Here is a 17,158-nt window from a genome sequence, read left to right as displayed (position 1 = left end):
GAACCTGTTGTTAAGCACAGTCATTATTTAACAACCACATTGCATAAATTTACAATTCAATCAATTATATTAAGAATAAGGTATTCAGTTATCAAAACTCATCACTTTCTAATTGTTCTATTTATTATTAGTTATCGTCAAAGTCATTGTATCCCTATGAAGGAAGTGTTATGTGATGGTGTGCTGCTGCACTTCGGTTCCCAGCTCGAAATTCAGTAACATCATTTTGGTAACTAGAGATAATCCGTGGCGAGAGTATTTATACCATGGAAATTGGCAAACTATAAATCAGGGCACCGCTTCAACCCCTAGAGCTGGATGTTAAACATTTCCCAACACAACACTGACTCTGTCTACAATATCTCACATACCGGAATTGTTGGGCAGAGAGACGGGAAAAAAAGAATAAACTTTTTAAAAAACAATTTTAAAAAGAAAGAAAAAAGATTCTAAACTTTAGGTTAAACAGATAATCATAGGCAATTGTAATAAGTGCCATTGTAGATGTTCTGGGAGATGGTAGAGCCAGTACACAGGTTTCCAAACATTCTCTGTTCATGGAGCTCTTAATGTCTGTATCACTCATTGTTCTTCAGAGAAACAGAACCAAGAGGATATATATACATATGCACACACACACATGCTAAATAACCTACGTGTGTGTGTGTGTGTGTGTACTGTGTGTGTAGAGAGAGAGGGGGGTTTATTTTTTAGGAACTGGCTCAAGAGGTGTGATCGTGAGGCTGGCAGTTCTGAAATCCGTAGGGCAGGCACAGAAGCAGGCTGAAGACTCAAGAGTTGATGCGGCGGTCTTAAGGCAGAATTTCTGCTTCTCAAGGAAACCTCAATTTTTGCTCATGAGGGCTTTCAATCGTTTGGATGAGGCCCACCTGCACTATGGAGGGTAATCTACTTAAAAATCACACATCTTAACCACATCTACAAAATACTTTCACAGCAACACTTAGATTAACGTTTCGTTAAATTACTGGGTACCATATCCTAGCCACATTGACACAAAAACTGTAATTTTTCTATGACACTCCTAGACTCAGAGAAATACTATTTTGCTTCTTGTTAAATTCAAACAATTCAGTATTTATATCCTAAAGTGTCCTGGAGAACTTAGTAGCCACTTGAAAATATAATGCCTATAAAATGTAAGAAAACATAGGTGTACAACACAATGAGAATGGAGATGAGAGTGTGGGGATTCTGATACCTTGACTTGGCTTTTTCCTTATCTTGTTCTCAGGCACCTACAGGTTATAACTGAAGTTTTCCGTACTTAGATAACTTTCAGTTTGATTTTGAAATACGGAAATAATGAGATCAAGATTTCTTTACTGGACTTCCTTCTTGGAGAACTATCTGGAGACTAAAAAATTAACATTTTGGATGTTAATGAGATTTTATTATCATTTGACTACTTCCTATATGAACATTTTATATTGAACATATAACCTAGTGAGTGTAATAGTCAGAGGAGTAGGAGAAGAAAGGTCCCCTTGGGAGATTGCTGAGTTTATCAGAATGGCTGTAGGTGAATCTCTTCAGAAAGCACACTTGTTAATTCTCCACTGTCCATCTTTTCCCCAATTCAATTTCAGTACACCTCTAGAGTGGGGTACTGCCTTTTGATCCTTTCTCACTCTAATGTTTTTGTGATTCTGTTAATACTCTAATAACAAGATGCAGAGATGTGATGAGAAGAGGCTGGGAAAACTCTAGGAGTGACAGAATAATTCGTCTCTTCCCTTTTGTCATGACCCAAGTGCAAAACACTCTTACTATTATTAAGCACCCTTCTTCCTATGGATTTAGAATAATCAACTACAACACTATGATTCATCAATTAGCTTTGAGATTACATTTTACATTGGTTTTGCTTTAATTTTTTACAAAAATAGTTGTAATAAGTTGATTGGCTGTCTTGTGGCATACTTTAAATCATGGAATCACATCGTTGTTAAGATTTGCTGTTGTCCCTGTGAAATTTAACCACAATTTTGTTGAGCTGTTTCCTATGCAGAGGAAGAAAAGTTGCAGCGATTCACATTTTTTTTCTGAAATCTTTCTATACTTTCTTTTGAAGCACTGGTAAAGAGTACGCTGTGTATTCTTGTGTGTGCGTATGTGTATGCATGCGTGTGTGTCTGCACTTACAAATTACTGACAATCATTTGTGTTAGGACAGTGCTTTCATTAAATGTCTCAAAGTTTTACATGTGTGAATTAAGATGTCATTTTAAGACAAGGAGAAACCCTTCCATTTAAATATGATCAAGCTATTGACAAGGTAAATAATTTTATAATATATCTAGTCAAGGGAAGATGTGAGAAAAAGGAAACATTACTTTTGCTGCTGTATGCTCTCTAAGACCATCTTGATTCAAGCACTGTCCACTCCCTATCCCCCAGACTCCTCACTCCTTGTTAATTCTGACCACACTTTACGTTACGCCCCATCTTCACCGCCAGACTATCAGCTTCTCTGAAATAACAAAGATAAGGAAACGGTAAAGACCAAAACCATTGGCAGAAAATCTATGAAGGTGGGATCTATACCATTTAGAACAGCATGTTTGACATCTTCTCTGTGCAATTCTTGGAACAGGTTTAAGCAATTAACTCATGGGTGCCACTCAAAGGATTTACTTTTACAAAATGCAGAGTGAAAATTTTATAACTAAAAGTATTAGTATTTAAAGCCTTTATCAGCAAGCCGACAGCATCAAGGATGACACTGTTTTAGGTTGCTTGAGTGATAAGATCCACTGAAGTAGAATATGAATTTCTCAAAACTTGTGTGAAAGTTTGGAAATGTCTGACCATGGCACTGAACAACTTTGTTAAAGAAAAGCAGCCCTTCAAGATATGAAAAGATCGTTTATAATAACGCTTCACACTGAAAACTGTTGAAGAAGTGCTTATTTGGAGATTTGGAGAATTTGAACTTAAAGAAATGAACTGGAACATGCCTTTGAAAAATACTACTTTCCTAAGTTCTGCCATTTCTGATTAGCTCATATAGGAACTTTATGGCACTAAAAACAGTCCAGGACTATTAACTCCAATTTAGATTTTCTTAGCTTCTAGAAACTCTAGCTAAAAGTTCACTTACTCTGTTTTACTTCCCTAAACCTGTTTCCTTCGATTCTTTGCTGCAGTCAAATTCCTAGGCACCAGATGAACAAAATGAATGGTTATTGGAGGCGACATGTCAAATGATGAGGAGACTCTAGCTCAGACCAGACACAGCTAATTGACTGTGGGGATTTTAATATTTCAAGGATGAGAGAACTTTGGCATAGAATATATGCTCTGAGGAGGGCCAAGTCTAAGACCAATATTGCAGTCTAATCAAATGGAATTTGGAGGTTCAGATGTTGAAGTGCTCTGTGTTGTGAGATCTTGCCATCTTCTTTGTACTTTTTAATTTTTTGATTTCTTACTTACCTTCTAGGAAGTGCCAAGGTAATAATTTCTCTCCACACTCCCAAGCTCTATAAAAGCCAAGAGTTCATCTATAGTCTGTGAAATATGACTTATTCGGGGGTACTTTGCTTTTGTTGTTTGTTTATTTGGAATATGCATTCTGAGGTCCCCACATGTCACCTCCGAGGGCAGAGAGTCCCCTGTAGCCGACCCATAGTGTCTGGCTTCTGTGGTTAATGAGGTCCTCCTGTCTCCTGCTCTTTTCCACCATGCCACTCACCAAGTCTATTCCTGGCTGCTTTCAGACCCTCCCTGGAGGGAGCTCGATCTGGCAGAAATCACATTTCTGCTGTCACGTCAGCATCTTGGAGTGAAAACAAACACCTGGGCAGACATTTGGGGAAAGTGACACATAGTTGAAAGGAGCATGTAGCAGGAGGGAGAGCCCCATCTCTTCTTTCTTGGAAAGCAGATGACAATTTATGGTCTGATTGCATGTCCCTGAGCCTTTGCTCACTCTCTGACTTCCTGGTGGAACTACCTTCTTCCACATTTATAATTCCTTTTGTTTATTTTAGAGCTAACGAAGATTTCTATACAAATGCAGGGACCCAGGAATTCACTGGCATGAACTTCAGATGCCCTAAGAAAGCAGGCACCTGTCTAGGCTGATTTCCTGACCGTGTGTCAGATCTTGCTGCATGTGAACCTATTATCATGATTTTCACATAGATTTTCAATACATATTTGATATGTCAAGGTACAGTCGTCATAGTTTCAATCCCACATATTCTGCCTTCATGGTCTCTTATCCTGACCTTCTGGAACCAGCTACTTAGTATCTTATTATTAGTGATCTTGGAGTTGCCTGGTGGTGCTCCAATTGAGCAAAATATTGTATTAATATCTAGTATGTAATAGATAACATATAGAGAACATAAGGGGATTTGAGGAGTGTGGGTGGGAAACTCTAAAAGGACAACACGTTTTTCTCCTTCATAAATTACAACTTTGGAAGAATCCCATTATTGATACAAATACTCATAAATGTCAGGAAGTATTTAATTTGAGAAAAGTTTCATACAGAGAAACTTACAGAGAAAAGTGGAAAGAGCAAGAATATGAAAGCCAAGTAGCTATCGCGTGATTTCAGAAAGTCAATATTTCAGGTGTTACAGGCCCTACAGTCTCTGTCATAACTACTCTGCTGTTCTAACCTTAAAGCAGCCATAGACAAGGCATGAATGAGTGGCTGAGACTGTTTTCCAATAAAACTTTATTTATGGACATTAACTGGGATTTCATAAAATTTCACGTAGCACAAAATGTCATTCTTTTGATTTTTTTAAACCATTTAGCTCACAGGTCCTACTCAAACGGATGGTACGCTGGATTTGGCCCAGAGGCCATGGTTTGCAAACCCCTGTTCTAGGGTCAAAACTAAATAAATAAATAAACCCACTCAAAACATAACTGTCGAGTTGTCCTAAGTCTTTTTGGCCATTCAGACTCACCAGGTTGTTTTGGCAGTTATCGGTGCTTCGGATTAGGAGGAGAGAGGAGCTGTTCAAGAGTCTAATTCCTCTACAACCTTCTCACCTAGTGATGTGTTAGGAAAGAAGCAGGGCTTAGTCTCAATGGACCACATGTTTCATGGGCCCTGGTCCTGGGTGTTTGGGGACATGGTCATGGTCTCTTTCTTGGAACTCTAACAAGCGCTTTGCATAAAAGATTTACTCTTCCTATAGCATGATTCTCCAACATTCTGAGATCTCCCCACCTCTTCACTTTCTCTCTCCATCTTGTCCATTTCTGTCTCTCTATCACTTTAGTTTTCTCGGCCAGGGACCTGTACAAAGGAGGAGCAATGAGTTGACTTCTTGAGGACACTTCAGTTCAGTTATAAAAAAAATCTGTTACTGCTTTGAATTAGTAAGGAAGTTTTTTTTTAATTAATTAATTTATTTTATTGGCTAAGTTGGGTCTTTTTTGCTGTGCACAGGCTTTCTTTTTTTTAGTTGCGGTGAGTGGGGGCTACTCTTCGTTGTGGTGCACGGGCTCCTCATTGCTGTGGCTTCTCTTGTTGCGGAGCACAGGCTCTAGGTGTGTGGGCTTCAGTAGTTGCAGCACATGGGCTCAATAGTTGTGGCTCACGGGCTCTAAAGTGCAGGCTCAATTGTTGTGGCGCAGAGGCTTAGTTGCTCCGCGGCATGTGGGATCTTCCTGGAGCAGGGATCAAACCCATGTCCCCTGCATTGGCAGGTGGATTCTTAACCACTGCACCACCTAGGAAGCCCGTAAGGCAGTTTCTTATGTGTATCTCTATGACTCTATACACACAGATACAAGAAATAATTTTGATTTAAATTTGTCCCACTCAGAAGTGTCTCTCTCTTTTTTTATTTTTCACCTGACATAAAATAATGATTTTCTTGGAATGATTATAAGACCTCCAATCCAATCTAATTTCATGCATGTAGATCCATGAGGTTTCTTCCACAAATATCCCAAATACAACTATTTCCCTCCGGTCATAAAATGTTTATTTTCTTTTGGTCACTTTTTTACCAGAAGTCCCATGCATTTTGTTGTAAACTCAATTGTAATGATTCAGAAGTGGAATGCAGTCCTGATATACTAAATCTTGAGAAATGGATGTTTCATTTGTGCATAATATAGTAGGAAACTGAATGGGGGAAATAAGAAACAGAGTTAGGGGAATTTAAAAACAATGGTTTATACCAGGTCAGAGAAATGAACATTCTGCAGAGCTGTTAATATTAAATATCCATTCGATCTGGAAACAGAGTGTTATTCTATCAGTTAGACTTGACATTTTATAAAAAGAAAATTAGTGATTTGTGGGCCATTTGCCTTTGATAAAGCCATACTTATTCCTTCCCAGTGTCTTCAACTCTAGAACTATGCTTCTCAATGGGATGTGAGTATCAGAAGCTCATGGGGGAAAATTTCAAAATTCACATTGTTCTATCGCATCCCCTTTTGGTATGGTCAGTACCTTCAAATCAGAATCCATCAGCAACACACCTGTAGTTGACCAAGGTGACATCACTCAGTGCAGCAAGTAAGGATACACCGTGGAGAACCACGGGGTTTCTCAGTAAGCGGGACTTCAACAGAATCTTTTATAGGATTTGGATTTTGGTGGGTGATGTGGGGAAGGGTTCAGAGAAGCAGGGCTTCACCCTAGATTGATGCTATCAGAAAGCAGAGGTGATTCTATAACAAGGTATCTTAATAAGTGTGACCAACAAGGAGGCAGATTGGATGAAGATCTATCCGTAAAAGATAAAGAGGTACAGACGTTCATTTTGCTGGAGAGAGGAGGTGTTTGGTACTTTTGGGATGGCACAATCACCTTGTTTTTGTCTGAGCTTAGACAGAATTTTGACGTGGCCTTGCTTTGTCTCATTTCATCATGGTCTCAGAGTCATCTTATCTGAGATGGGTGTTCTGTGGTGTTGTTTAGGTGTAATAGACTATGGTGACCTGGCAGCTTGTTTTTTTCTTTCTGAATATCCCCCCGCCCTTCTTTCTGTCACAACAATGAGGGCTACTACTTTTTTAATGGCATATTTCCAAGTTTTATTGGAGAAAAGTAATGACAGTAATAAAATAAACACCATGTAAATAGCAAGCAACTTATGAAATGAAAGACTATAGATAAAAGTATTTGAGCATTTCTCTCAAATCCTAATTCTTCCTGGGAGGAAACTATTATCTTGAATTTAATGTTTATCATTCTCAAGTACAATGCATTTTCCTTTTCCTTTAAAAAATATACATATTTTATGGTCTCCTTCCCTTCCAGGAATTATGTAAGATTGAACTTTAGTACAGACCTGTGATCCTTTTTTATTCTGGGGTTAAGTAGGCACTAAAGCATCCAACTACATAAGGAATCATGAGACAGACACCTTATATTTCACACAGGTCACAGGACATAATTTTATATAAGTACTGTTAAACATTATAAATGAATTTTAATCACCGCATCAAGTACTCTGTTCATTTGGTTTTCCATGTCCTACAATGATTTTAATCACAGGGGCAGTTTGTTGGTTTTCTTTAGCAAGATGTTGGATGGATTCTTCTTCTTCCCTTCTTGCTACCTCTGTTAAACAGTTTTGACACTAACAGAGCTGAATCAATGGGAAATTCACATTTTATGCAATAACAAACCATTTTAATATCATGAAGCAAGGGTTTGGCTTCCACTTGTGAATAGCACCAAAGAAAGCAATATTGTCAAAAGAAGTAGCCCAGTATATCCAGAGATAAATCTACTGAATTAAACCCAAGACTTTCATTACCTTTTACTTTACATTTCCATACAACATAAGCATTAATTAAATCCATCAGTGCCTTCCTCTTTGCAGGAGAACATTTTCTGACAAGAAATGTCAACCTAGGGAACGTGTGGCATAGGAGACCTGCCATTTACATCACACTTGCTTTCACCAGAGAAAAGCTCATGCGTTCTGACAGCCGGACGGGCAGAAACAGAGCATAGTGAATGCCTGCCTTCTTTTCTTGCCCCTTGCTGTCTAACAGACTACGCTGATGGGGCTGAATGTCTCTTGCTTCACTTGAGGTTTCCAAAGATAAGCACACTTATAACTCTATTTCATCTCTTGTCACCCAGCGTTACTTGGTACATTTCAAATGAAAGCAGGAAAATCATCATGGTCTTCTGGGGTCTTTAATGTACCTTCCCTTACATGACAGGGGCTGGAACTAAATGTCAGGTCTCTTAGTCCCTTTGGGCTGCTACAACAGAAATACCATGAACTGGGTGGCTTATAAACAGCAAACATTTACTTCTCCCAGTTCTGGAGGCTGGGAAGTTTAAGATCATGTCACGGGTAGATTTGGTGTCTGGTGAGGGTCTGCTCCCTGGTTCACAGACCCCATCTTTTGGCTGAGTTCCCATGTGGCAGAAGGGACAAGCTAGCTCTTTGGGGTCTCCTCTAGAAGGGCACCAATCCCATTCATGACCTAAGCACCTCTCAAAGTCCCCATCTCCTAATGCGATCACCTTGGGGGTTAGGATTTGACATGTGAATTTGGGGGGAACACAGACATTCAGACCATGGGGTCGGGTTCGACTTCAGTCTGGAGTGCTTGGATCCAGAGATCCAGATAAAAGTTCATGGGGAGGGCTGCGGGGCTGGTAAAACCCCAGAGACCCCAGGATTTGAGGGAAATGTCAGAGATGCAAACTCCCTCAAGCCCTTATCATTCCTTGCTGACATTTACTTCCTCCTTGCAGGGGAACACTTAAGAATCTGTCCTCAAGAATACACGTGCTGCACCACAGAAATGGAAGACAAACTAAGCCAACAAAGCAAATTGGAATTTGAAAACCTGGTGGAGGAGACGAGTCACTTTGTCCGCACCACTTTCGTGTCCAGGCACAAGAAATTTGATGGTAGGTGACAGTTTCTGCTTCTTGTTGCTCTGGGTGCGTTTTTTGATGTGGGATTCTTGATATTATATGAAAAACATTTTTTTTTTAAGCAGAAGGTTTTCTTTCCTTCTTAAACATTTATAGCTGTGTCTATTTTTAGAAAAGGCATGAGCGCTCTTGACAATTTTTATATCTTGGAAAAAACCTGAGTTAACAAAGAGCTGTTTGGCATTTGTGGTTCGCCTATGAGATTTATTCTGAATGATTTGGCTATGTTTGCATTATTAGAATGATTCTAAGTCAGGTTTTGTCACACTGTAGCTTGTCTTCAGTTTCCATGTAGGGATCTGCTTTGAAGTCATTAAATGTCATTTGAAATTACTTGAAATAGAACATCACTTTTAAGAGGACAGGCGTGTTTTAAGTGCCAGCTGACATGGACTCCTTTAGTTTAGAGTTTTCCCTTCCTATAATGTAACTACATTTTATATTGTAGTTGCAATGCATCCAGCAGGTTTAGACCCTTCATTGATTTGATTATAAGCAATCAACTTCATTTCTGTATTATATTTGTTAAATAAGCATTTGGTATTAGAAAGCACAAAGAGAGAAAGTAATTATTACTAGGATTTCAGCATTGAATTTTCAGGGCCTCAGAAAGATATTCAAAAGCAATCGGACTTTTATCAAATGAATAAATAATGATACGGATAGAGATAATTTTCTTAGGTGGTGAGTATCTCTCAGAGCTCTGTGAATTGAATGCACTTTACTATGGCTCCTTGTAAACCAGACTTGCAAGCTGTAGGGACCCTTCCTTGCTTGCCTTTGGTCTCAGGATGTTGCCTGAGGGCAACAGAAGCTCCATTCATTTCCTCCATCCTTTCCAAACTATGCACCAGAAAGCCTGTTCATAAAAACCTTCCCAAAGTGTGTCTTTTTTTTTTTTTTTTAACTCTCTGTAGTAGGTAAAATGTTCTGCTTGGTTGCTGCTTTAAACTGGCCACCACAATGTCTTCTAAATCAGTCCTCCAGGTTCTAAAAGGCAGGTGCACCGGGTGGCGTTTTGGTACTCAAGATAATGTGACATTTTCCATGTAAGTGAAAGGGACTTACGTTTTCTGCAAGTATGTTTCAGCATCTTGCATTTTTCCTCTGCCTCTCGCTCTGTGTTCAACTTTATATGTGGCTGTACATGAAAATAACTATTTAAAAGTGATACCGTGAGTGTTATTCCCTCGAATGCAACTAGAAGTACTTGGGAGTTGGACTTGATTGACAGCTTATGAATCCAGTGTCATTCAGGAGCCCCTAAAGGGGCTCTGTGTTTGAGGAACTATAATATATCAGTTCAAATTGAGGTAAATTGAGACGTCTCATCCTTTGCTACAGAAAGCAGGTGAGGGGGATCTGCTGTTTCCGACTTCTATTAAGTCTTTAGAAAACAGCTCTTAGTGGTTTTATAAAGCTGAACTCCAAACTTAGGTAGGAATAATTCCAGGGCAGTGTTCATGGTACATAATATACATTCCTTTAAATAAAAATATTAGACTTAAGGTAGATTTATGGGAAGTAAAATTTTTTTTTGAGTAAAACTATTCAACAAGACTGAGCCAGATAATTCCTGTATTCTCCTATTAGTGACGTCCAATATCTTTGGATATGTAATTGCTAACCCCAGATCCCTCTTACTAAAGAAACCACTCTCTCTGTCTCTCTCTCTCTCTTTCTGTACAGGTACGTTTTAAATTGTTCTAATGTACTTAGGGGTATTATGTCAATCAGTTTGACAGGACATTGATTTTGCTAAGATTCGATCTGACATGGGGTGATGAATTCTCTAATAACAGTGCATTTCATTTTAGTTGCATTAGGCTGGGGTGGGAGAGAAGTTAAGATTTTTTTTCAAGGAAGCTTTCAGCCAGACTTAAAAAAAAAAAAATCTAAATGTGATCCTGGTGAGCTCAGCTTCTGAAGAGCTATCTGTAAAAAATTATAAAAATATATAAATTGAAAAGTCACCATTATAATTTCTGTTCTTTCTTCAAGCAATTTCATGAGGGTCAGCCATGCAGTTGTATGATTTATCTTCTTATCCCGCAAAGGTGATCCTGCTAAGTCACCTTTCAGGAACGCTGGTGCATTCATGTGGGCAGTTTTCCATTTGTTCCCTTACTTTTTTGTAACCACTTCCTCATGACATTTATTGATGACTGTCAGTTGGTGTGCACAAGAGCCCTGTCTGGGATCAGTTGTGGAATGTTACCCTCTGAGTTTTATTTTCCCGGATGAAACTGTTGGTGCTTTGAGAGACTTTAGGTTTATTTTTAGTAGCTTCCTATTCTGTGAGTCATTTTACATTATTACTGGGGTCTCTTGATCCAACGTGTTCATTTTACATTTCTGCCTCTGGTCCCATTTTCTCAGAGATCTTGAATTCTCATCTGGATTTTACACGTCTTCGTTGGCTATGTGTTCTTTATTATATGAAAGATGACTGTATCATATGAGAAGGTGACCGCTTTCCTTCCTATTTTCAACAAGTACAGAAACAATTTAAATTGCACCTAATATATGTGATTCAGTCCAAACTCTATTCAGAGGCTAGATTCAATCACAGTTAATCATTGGTCTACAGTCCTGGCGTTCCTTATTATACAAGAAATGTTTTGCTACCATTTAGCTTGTCATTTTGTGGCTGAGGGGACTTTTAAAATTTGAAATTCAAAAACGTTTAACAGAACATAACGTTATATTTATTGCCATATTCTTTATCATTTTCTATTAATATCTTTGGTAATACTTGGAAGATACTCTATAAAATTATTTATATTCATTACATGATTGGACGCTAAACCCGAATAAATATGAATTTTTCTCAACTGTCCTCAATGACCCAGCTTTGCTCTGTACCCCCATTAGCTGAAACGTGTGGTGAGAGGCAATAAATAGAAAACAAGGGTAGCTGGGAGGTAATGAATTGAAAAAGTTTGCAGAAATTTCCAATAGCAGGAATTTCCACTCTTTGGCAGAGAATTTCCTTATAACTGACTAGCCTTTTTTTTTTTTTTTTTATCTTTTTAAACATAGAGTTGAAATATGATGAATGTATACAAAATAAAAGTTTATGTTCTTGGCACTAGTACTATTCCAAGTGTCTTACAAAGTTTTTATTTGTTTGTTTGTTCTCCCTTTTCTGGCCAAATCTCCATCTCTGGCTGGCATTACACATCCCTGCAAGCTTCTCACCTGTTGGCCAGGACCTGGCCACTGCAAAGCTTCCTTCAGATGACACAGGGATGCTCTCAGTTTCCTCTGTAGCCAAGCCCAGGTTTTCCAACACACCCCAGTGGTTACAATTTTGGATGAAGACCCAGGCAGGTACACCTGGAAAAATGATCACAGCTCTACTCCCTTACTTCTTGCCTTTCTCACCTCTGCCAAATACCCCAGACAGCCAGAAGTACACAAATAACAAATCATATAAAAGTACAGAAAAAGAAAGTGACATCTTTGTGTATCCACTCATTTTCCTAGCATTTTTGTGTTTAGTAACTGTCCGACCTGTCTTATTGGTATTTGTATCTAAATCCCACTGGCTGTCATGCTTCTAAGTGGCTAATTTGTTAGGATCCAGAAAATGGAGAACAATTCAATACTCTCATAATAGTAATGCTAATATTAGGCAACATCTGGCCATGTTCCTCGCCCATTATAGACGTTAACCTATTTACCAGGAGTGAATAGCAGTGCAAAGCGACACAGACACTCAGGGGCAGAGTCAGCGTCCTTTCCCAGGGTGAGCACTCCTGGATCCTTGCTCTTAGCCGTAACTATCCCATAACCTCTCTCGTGCTTTCCAGTCGCCAAATGTGCTGAGATTTCACCATCAGCCGCATCTTCTCCTCTATCTCCCGCTGCCGGTTCTGTGCCAGTAATTGTGGGGAGGAGGTGGAAATGTCTTACAGAGAAAAGTGGAAAGAGATTTTTTTTAATCCTTAAAAAAAGAAAATTACCCACCTAAATATAGTCCAGCCCCCAAGGAACAGGGAGCCTGGAGAGAGTAAATGACTTGCCAAGTTTCCACCAAGAATGATGAAACCAAGAGTGTAACTTGATGCTCTTGACTTACATCAGACTTATAAATAGTAATGTGATAGCAAGTCGATATTTGGTTGAAATTCTAACTCAGCTTTTATTTGTTTTGAGTGAGCGCTGACTAAAAATTATTGATATTCTTTTAACAAGGAAATAGTGATATTGGTGGGTAAAGAATCTAGCCATATTTCTGGAAAAGGCAGCATCAGTGTTCAATTGAAAGTTGTCCCTAAATTAAAGGGACATGAGTGTTTTGTGCAAAAAAAATGTTATTAAACCAATGAAGGCATATTATTTATTGTCCTTACCTTACGAAGCCCTGGTAACTTCTGTCTCTATGTAGGCACCAGTACCCTATTCTCAGAATCCTATGTGCAGTATGGATTATTCAGAGACAGGAAAGTTTAGTTGAAGGGATATTTCATTTTGGCAGTTTTTTTTCTTTAGATTTATTTGAGCTGGTATTTATTCACATCTGAAGCTCAATGTGATGTTTTTTGTTTAGTGTGTTCTTGGTCTTATTATTGTACTTCTCTTCCTGGTTTTTATTTACATATTTTAATGATATACATTTGTCCAGAGATTTTGGCAGCAAGTACATTTTTAAAAGCAAAATAAAAAAAAAAAGTTGAGCAGTAATTTCCAGACTCCCAAAAACTTATTCCATGGTAACACCCTCAGAATTCTCATTTTTACTGAATGCGGAAATAATTTATACATGGCAGTGTAATATTTTTATGCTGCAAATCTGCTTGGGTTTTCTTTTTAAATATCATTTCTCATCTATACACTGTAGAGATGACAATGATGTAATGATATCTTTAAAATATGGCCTAATTTTCTCACCGAATACACTTATTTGAAAAGCAAAAATCTGTAAGTAGTTTTCCTTATGGTAGTAGAATCTTCTATATTTCCTGTCACATGGGTAATGTGTGTGTGTGTGTGGGTGGGTGGGTGCGTGTGTATGTGTGTGTGTGTGTGAGAGAGAGAGAGAGAGAGAGATTTCAATTTGGAAACATTTATTTAGAACCTACTATAAAGAAGACACTTAATGAAGTGTATAGTAGATACAAAGATGACTAATAATGACTAAAATATGGTCAGTCTGTCACAGCATTTACTGTATTGGGGAGACATAAGTACAAAACTAACACTAAGGAAGGCAGGATTGACTGTGCAATAAGGTAGAAGTCCAATGGAAACAGAAAAGAGGAGTCAAGTATTTTATTGAGAGGCACCAGAGAAGACTTTTGGAAGAGGGACACATAGGACCCTGAAAGAATGACTTAAGGTTGTGATGATTAGAGAGGTGTCGGGGGAGGTAAAGGCACCAGAGGTTTTGTTTGCAATTGTCCACAAAGTCCTTGGGACATGCCAACATAGTTATGATTGATTTTCCCCCAACAACGTTACTTTATTGGTATTTGGCATACGTTTATGATGCAGACAATGTGTAGAAACTTTTCTGGTCCTGTATCAGTCTGCTATTGCTTTGTAACAACCAACCACAAAATTTCAGGGCATAAACAAGAAGCGTTTCTATTTCCTTGAATGCATCTTTGGGTTGGCTAGAGTTTGGCTGTCTTGGCCTGTGCTCAGCTAGGACTGCCTCTAAACCGCGGATTTGGTCTGGTCTGTTCTAGACGTCTCTTGGGAGCAGCTCTCTATCGACATTCCTCTCATGGTGGAGTTTGGAGACTGTTACATAAGTAGAAGCACGATGCCCCTTAAAGCCTAAGTTAGAATTGGCAGGCTGTCTTCTCAGGTTCCACTGGCCAAAGCAAATCTCACGGTCATTCCCAACATTAACGGGCAGGGAGTACGAAACCCCCATGGAGGTGGAGGTGGGGGAAGCAGTGAATATTTCTGCATCCTAATCTACCACAGTCCTCAACTGACTGCCTCTGGCTCTTCCTTAAACAATGTTTTACCTTCCACATTGGCTTGTGATGTATACATTTTTGGCAGGTGGGCCGGGGTGGGAGGAGGCAGATTTTCTAAGAATTCGAGAGCAATAGGTATTGCCCAATAAAGCACAGTTAGGCAAACACTCCTTTTATAGACTACCTCCCACATCCGAGCACATTAACAAACACACTCAGAACATACACACCACTTCCATATTATTCAAGAATAAATAGATGTGATATTTCCATTTCTTATGCCACTAGCCCTTTGATTATTGTACAGAATAACAAGTTAGCGGTAATTCGCAAGGATTATCATGTTAATCACCATGGGAAGTAATTAGCCAAATGCCTCCCCGAAGTTTGCTGGGCCACCACCTCAATGACATGTGTTTCATCTGGAAGACACTCCTCTGGAAGTCCGAATGTGCTGAATTGGGTTTCAGAAATTACAAAAACAGTCTCACTGGCATTGGAAAGTAAGCTGCCAATTCTCCCAAAGGGCCGACCTTCCAAAGACAAGACTCAGCTAACCAGGGATTGGGCTTTGCCAGAACTAGTAAACAAATTTATAAATTGCAAATGCCTTCCACGTGCTCGATGTTGGAATAAATGATCCATGGTAGGGGATTCTTTAAAGTCAGTGCATGAAGAACCCAGATCTCTGTACAAGTGAAATTTGTCTCTGTCTCTGTCTCTGTCTCTCTCTCTTCTCTTTGGATAGATCTTTTCAAAGTAAGGAAACACCGCTGATCAGTAGCTTTGTGTCCTCTGTGATGGATTACCAATCATTTTCTAATTCTTACACCCCTACTACATACCCCAGAAAACATTAAGCTCCCACTGTAGTTGTAATATTATCATCTTATTATCACCAATTCCCTTGCATGGTGACTTTGCTGAGCAGCTGTTTCACAGACAAGCCAATTTCTTTTAAGTATTGCTCTATCAGAGGCTGAAACCAGCCTACCAGAAGGGTCCTTGGTCATGAATGTTAATGAGCAGACGAGTATCTGTTCCCTGACAGTGGCTCACTAATCCTTTGAGTAAGTATGGCTAAATTACAGGAGAAATTTTATTTCAGTTAAATTGATCTGCCACTGGCTAGAGAAAACGGGTTTTCTTATTTTAATGAAAATCAAGAAAAATATTTAATCGTGTGTAAATCAGAGCCCAGTGGAAACAGTTTTGTCTTCAGACCTGAGAACACAGTAGCTCAGTGTAGACTGGTTCAGCTGCGTGGTGTGTGTGAAGATGATGGAGATAATGAGATCTCCTGTTAGGTGTGATGTGCAAGTGGGCAACAGTATAAGCCCCTACTCTCTAACTGGGATTTTGTATGAAGAGATTCTTAACCTTTCTCAAGTGATATGGAATTGGAATAAAAATCGGACTTTCTTCCTTCACTGAGACATTTTAACATCTCCCTTTTCCAGACAAATAACAAGGTAAAGGAATAAGAAAAGTGTTTGTATGCTTTTCTAAAATTCGAAAGAAAATTATGCAGGTGAATATTTACCTGAAATGACGTACCTTGTCCTGATGCAGTCCCTGAAGTGGGCAGGTAGGAGGAACAAGATTGACATAAATGTGATAATGGTTGAAGCTGGTTGATGAGTCCATGGGGCTTTTATTATCAATATAATGTTGTCACTTTTGGGTGATTTCTAAATGTACATAAATTTTTTTTAAAAGAGAGAACTGACTTGAGCACATCCACCACTAAAGGTTTCCAGATTGTGAATTCATTCTAGATGCAGAACAGTGTCAACGGGTATTGCCACTCTTAGGTCTTGCGAATTCAACGCTAGTAAATTACACAGGACACACAACTTTCAGATTGCAAAGATGAACACAATTTATAGAGATTTTTAACTCAGGTCAAGGCTACTTAGCTTCTGCTTCCACACAACGTTTATTATTGTGTTGCTAGAAAGGGCATCTCTAGTTTATCCATAGGAGCAGGCCTGTTAAAATGAGGCTTAATCCTTAGATCTTCCTGTTAAGTGTGATTCAAAATGTCAGACTCTTGGTTAGAAGATGTATGGACAGCAAGACAATCAGATTTTTCAAACACAAACTTTGGCAAGATTCAACAGAAAGTGTAAAGCATATATTATTAGCTCATTATAAATACATTTCCAAATTGCTAGGTAGTCCTCCAGCGATTCTTAGTTGAATGGCGACCAGCATGAGATCTGGGAGTTTGGCATTTCAGCAAGTCCAAAGGAAGAGGCAGCTTATCTAAATGATGAATTCCATATGATTCCATGTATTCCAT

The 17,158-nt window shown here is 38.9% G+C and overlaps 1 protein-coding gene across 1 annotated transcript in view; it reads left to right on the top strand.

Annotated features, from left to right (window-relative positions):
- Positions 1-17,158, top strand: part of GPC6 (glypican 6) — a 1,066,366-nt gene that overhangs the window by 264,672 nt on the left and 784,536 nt on the right. Inside the window, exon 2 of the mRNA XM_057707663.1 lies at positions 8,732-8,890. Coding sequence (XP_057563646.1) covers positions 8,732-8,890 — 159 coding nt within the window. The remainder of the gene's footprint in view (positions 1-8,731; positions 8,891-17,158) is intronic.

The sequence above is a fragment of the Hippopotamus amphibius genome, chromosome 14 (assembly GCF_030028045.1).
Source record: "Hippopotamus amphibius kiboko isolate mHipAmp2 chromosome 14, mHipAmp2.hap2, whole genome shotgun sequence".
NCBI classification, from domain to species: domain Eukaryota; kingdom Metazoa; phylum Chordata; class Mammalia; order Artiodactyla; family Hippopotamidae; genus Hippopotamus; species Hippopotamus amphibius.
The sequence above is the reverse complement of the archived record's forward strand: the minus strand, read 5'-3'. Positions and strand labels throughout refer to the sequence as shown.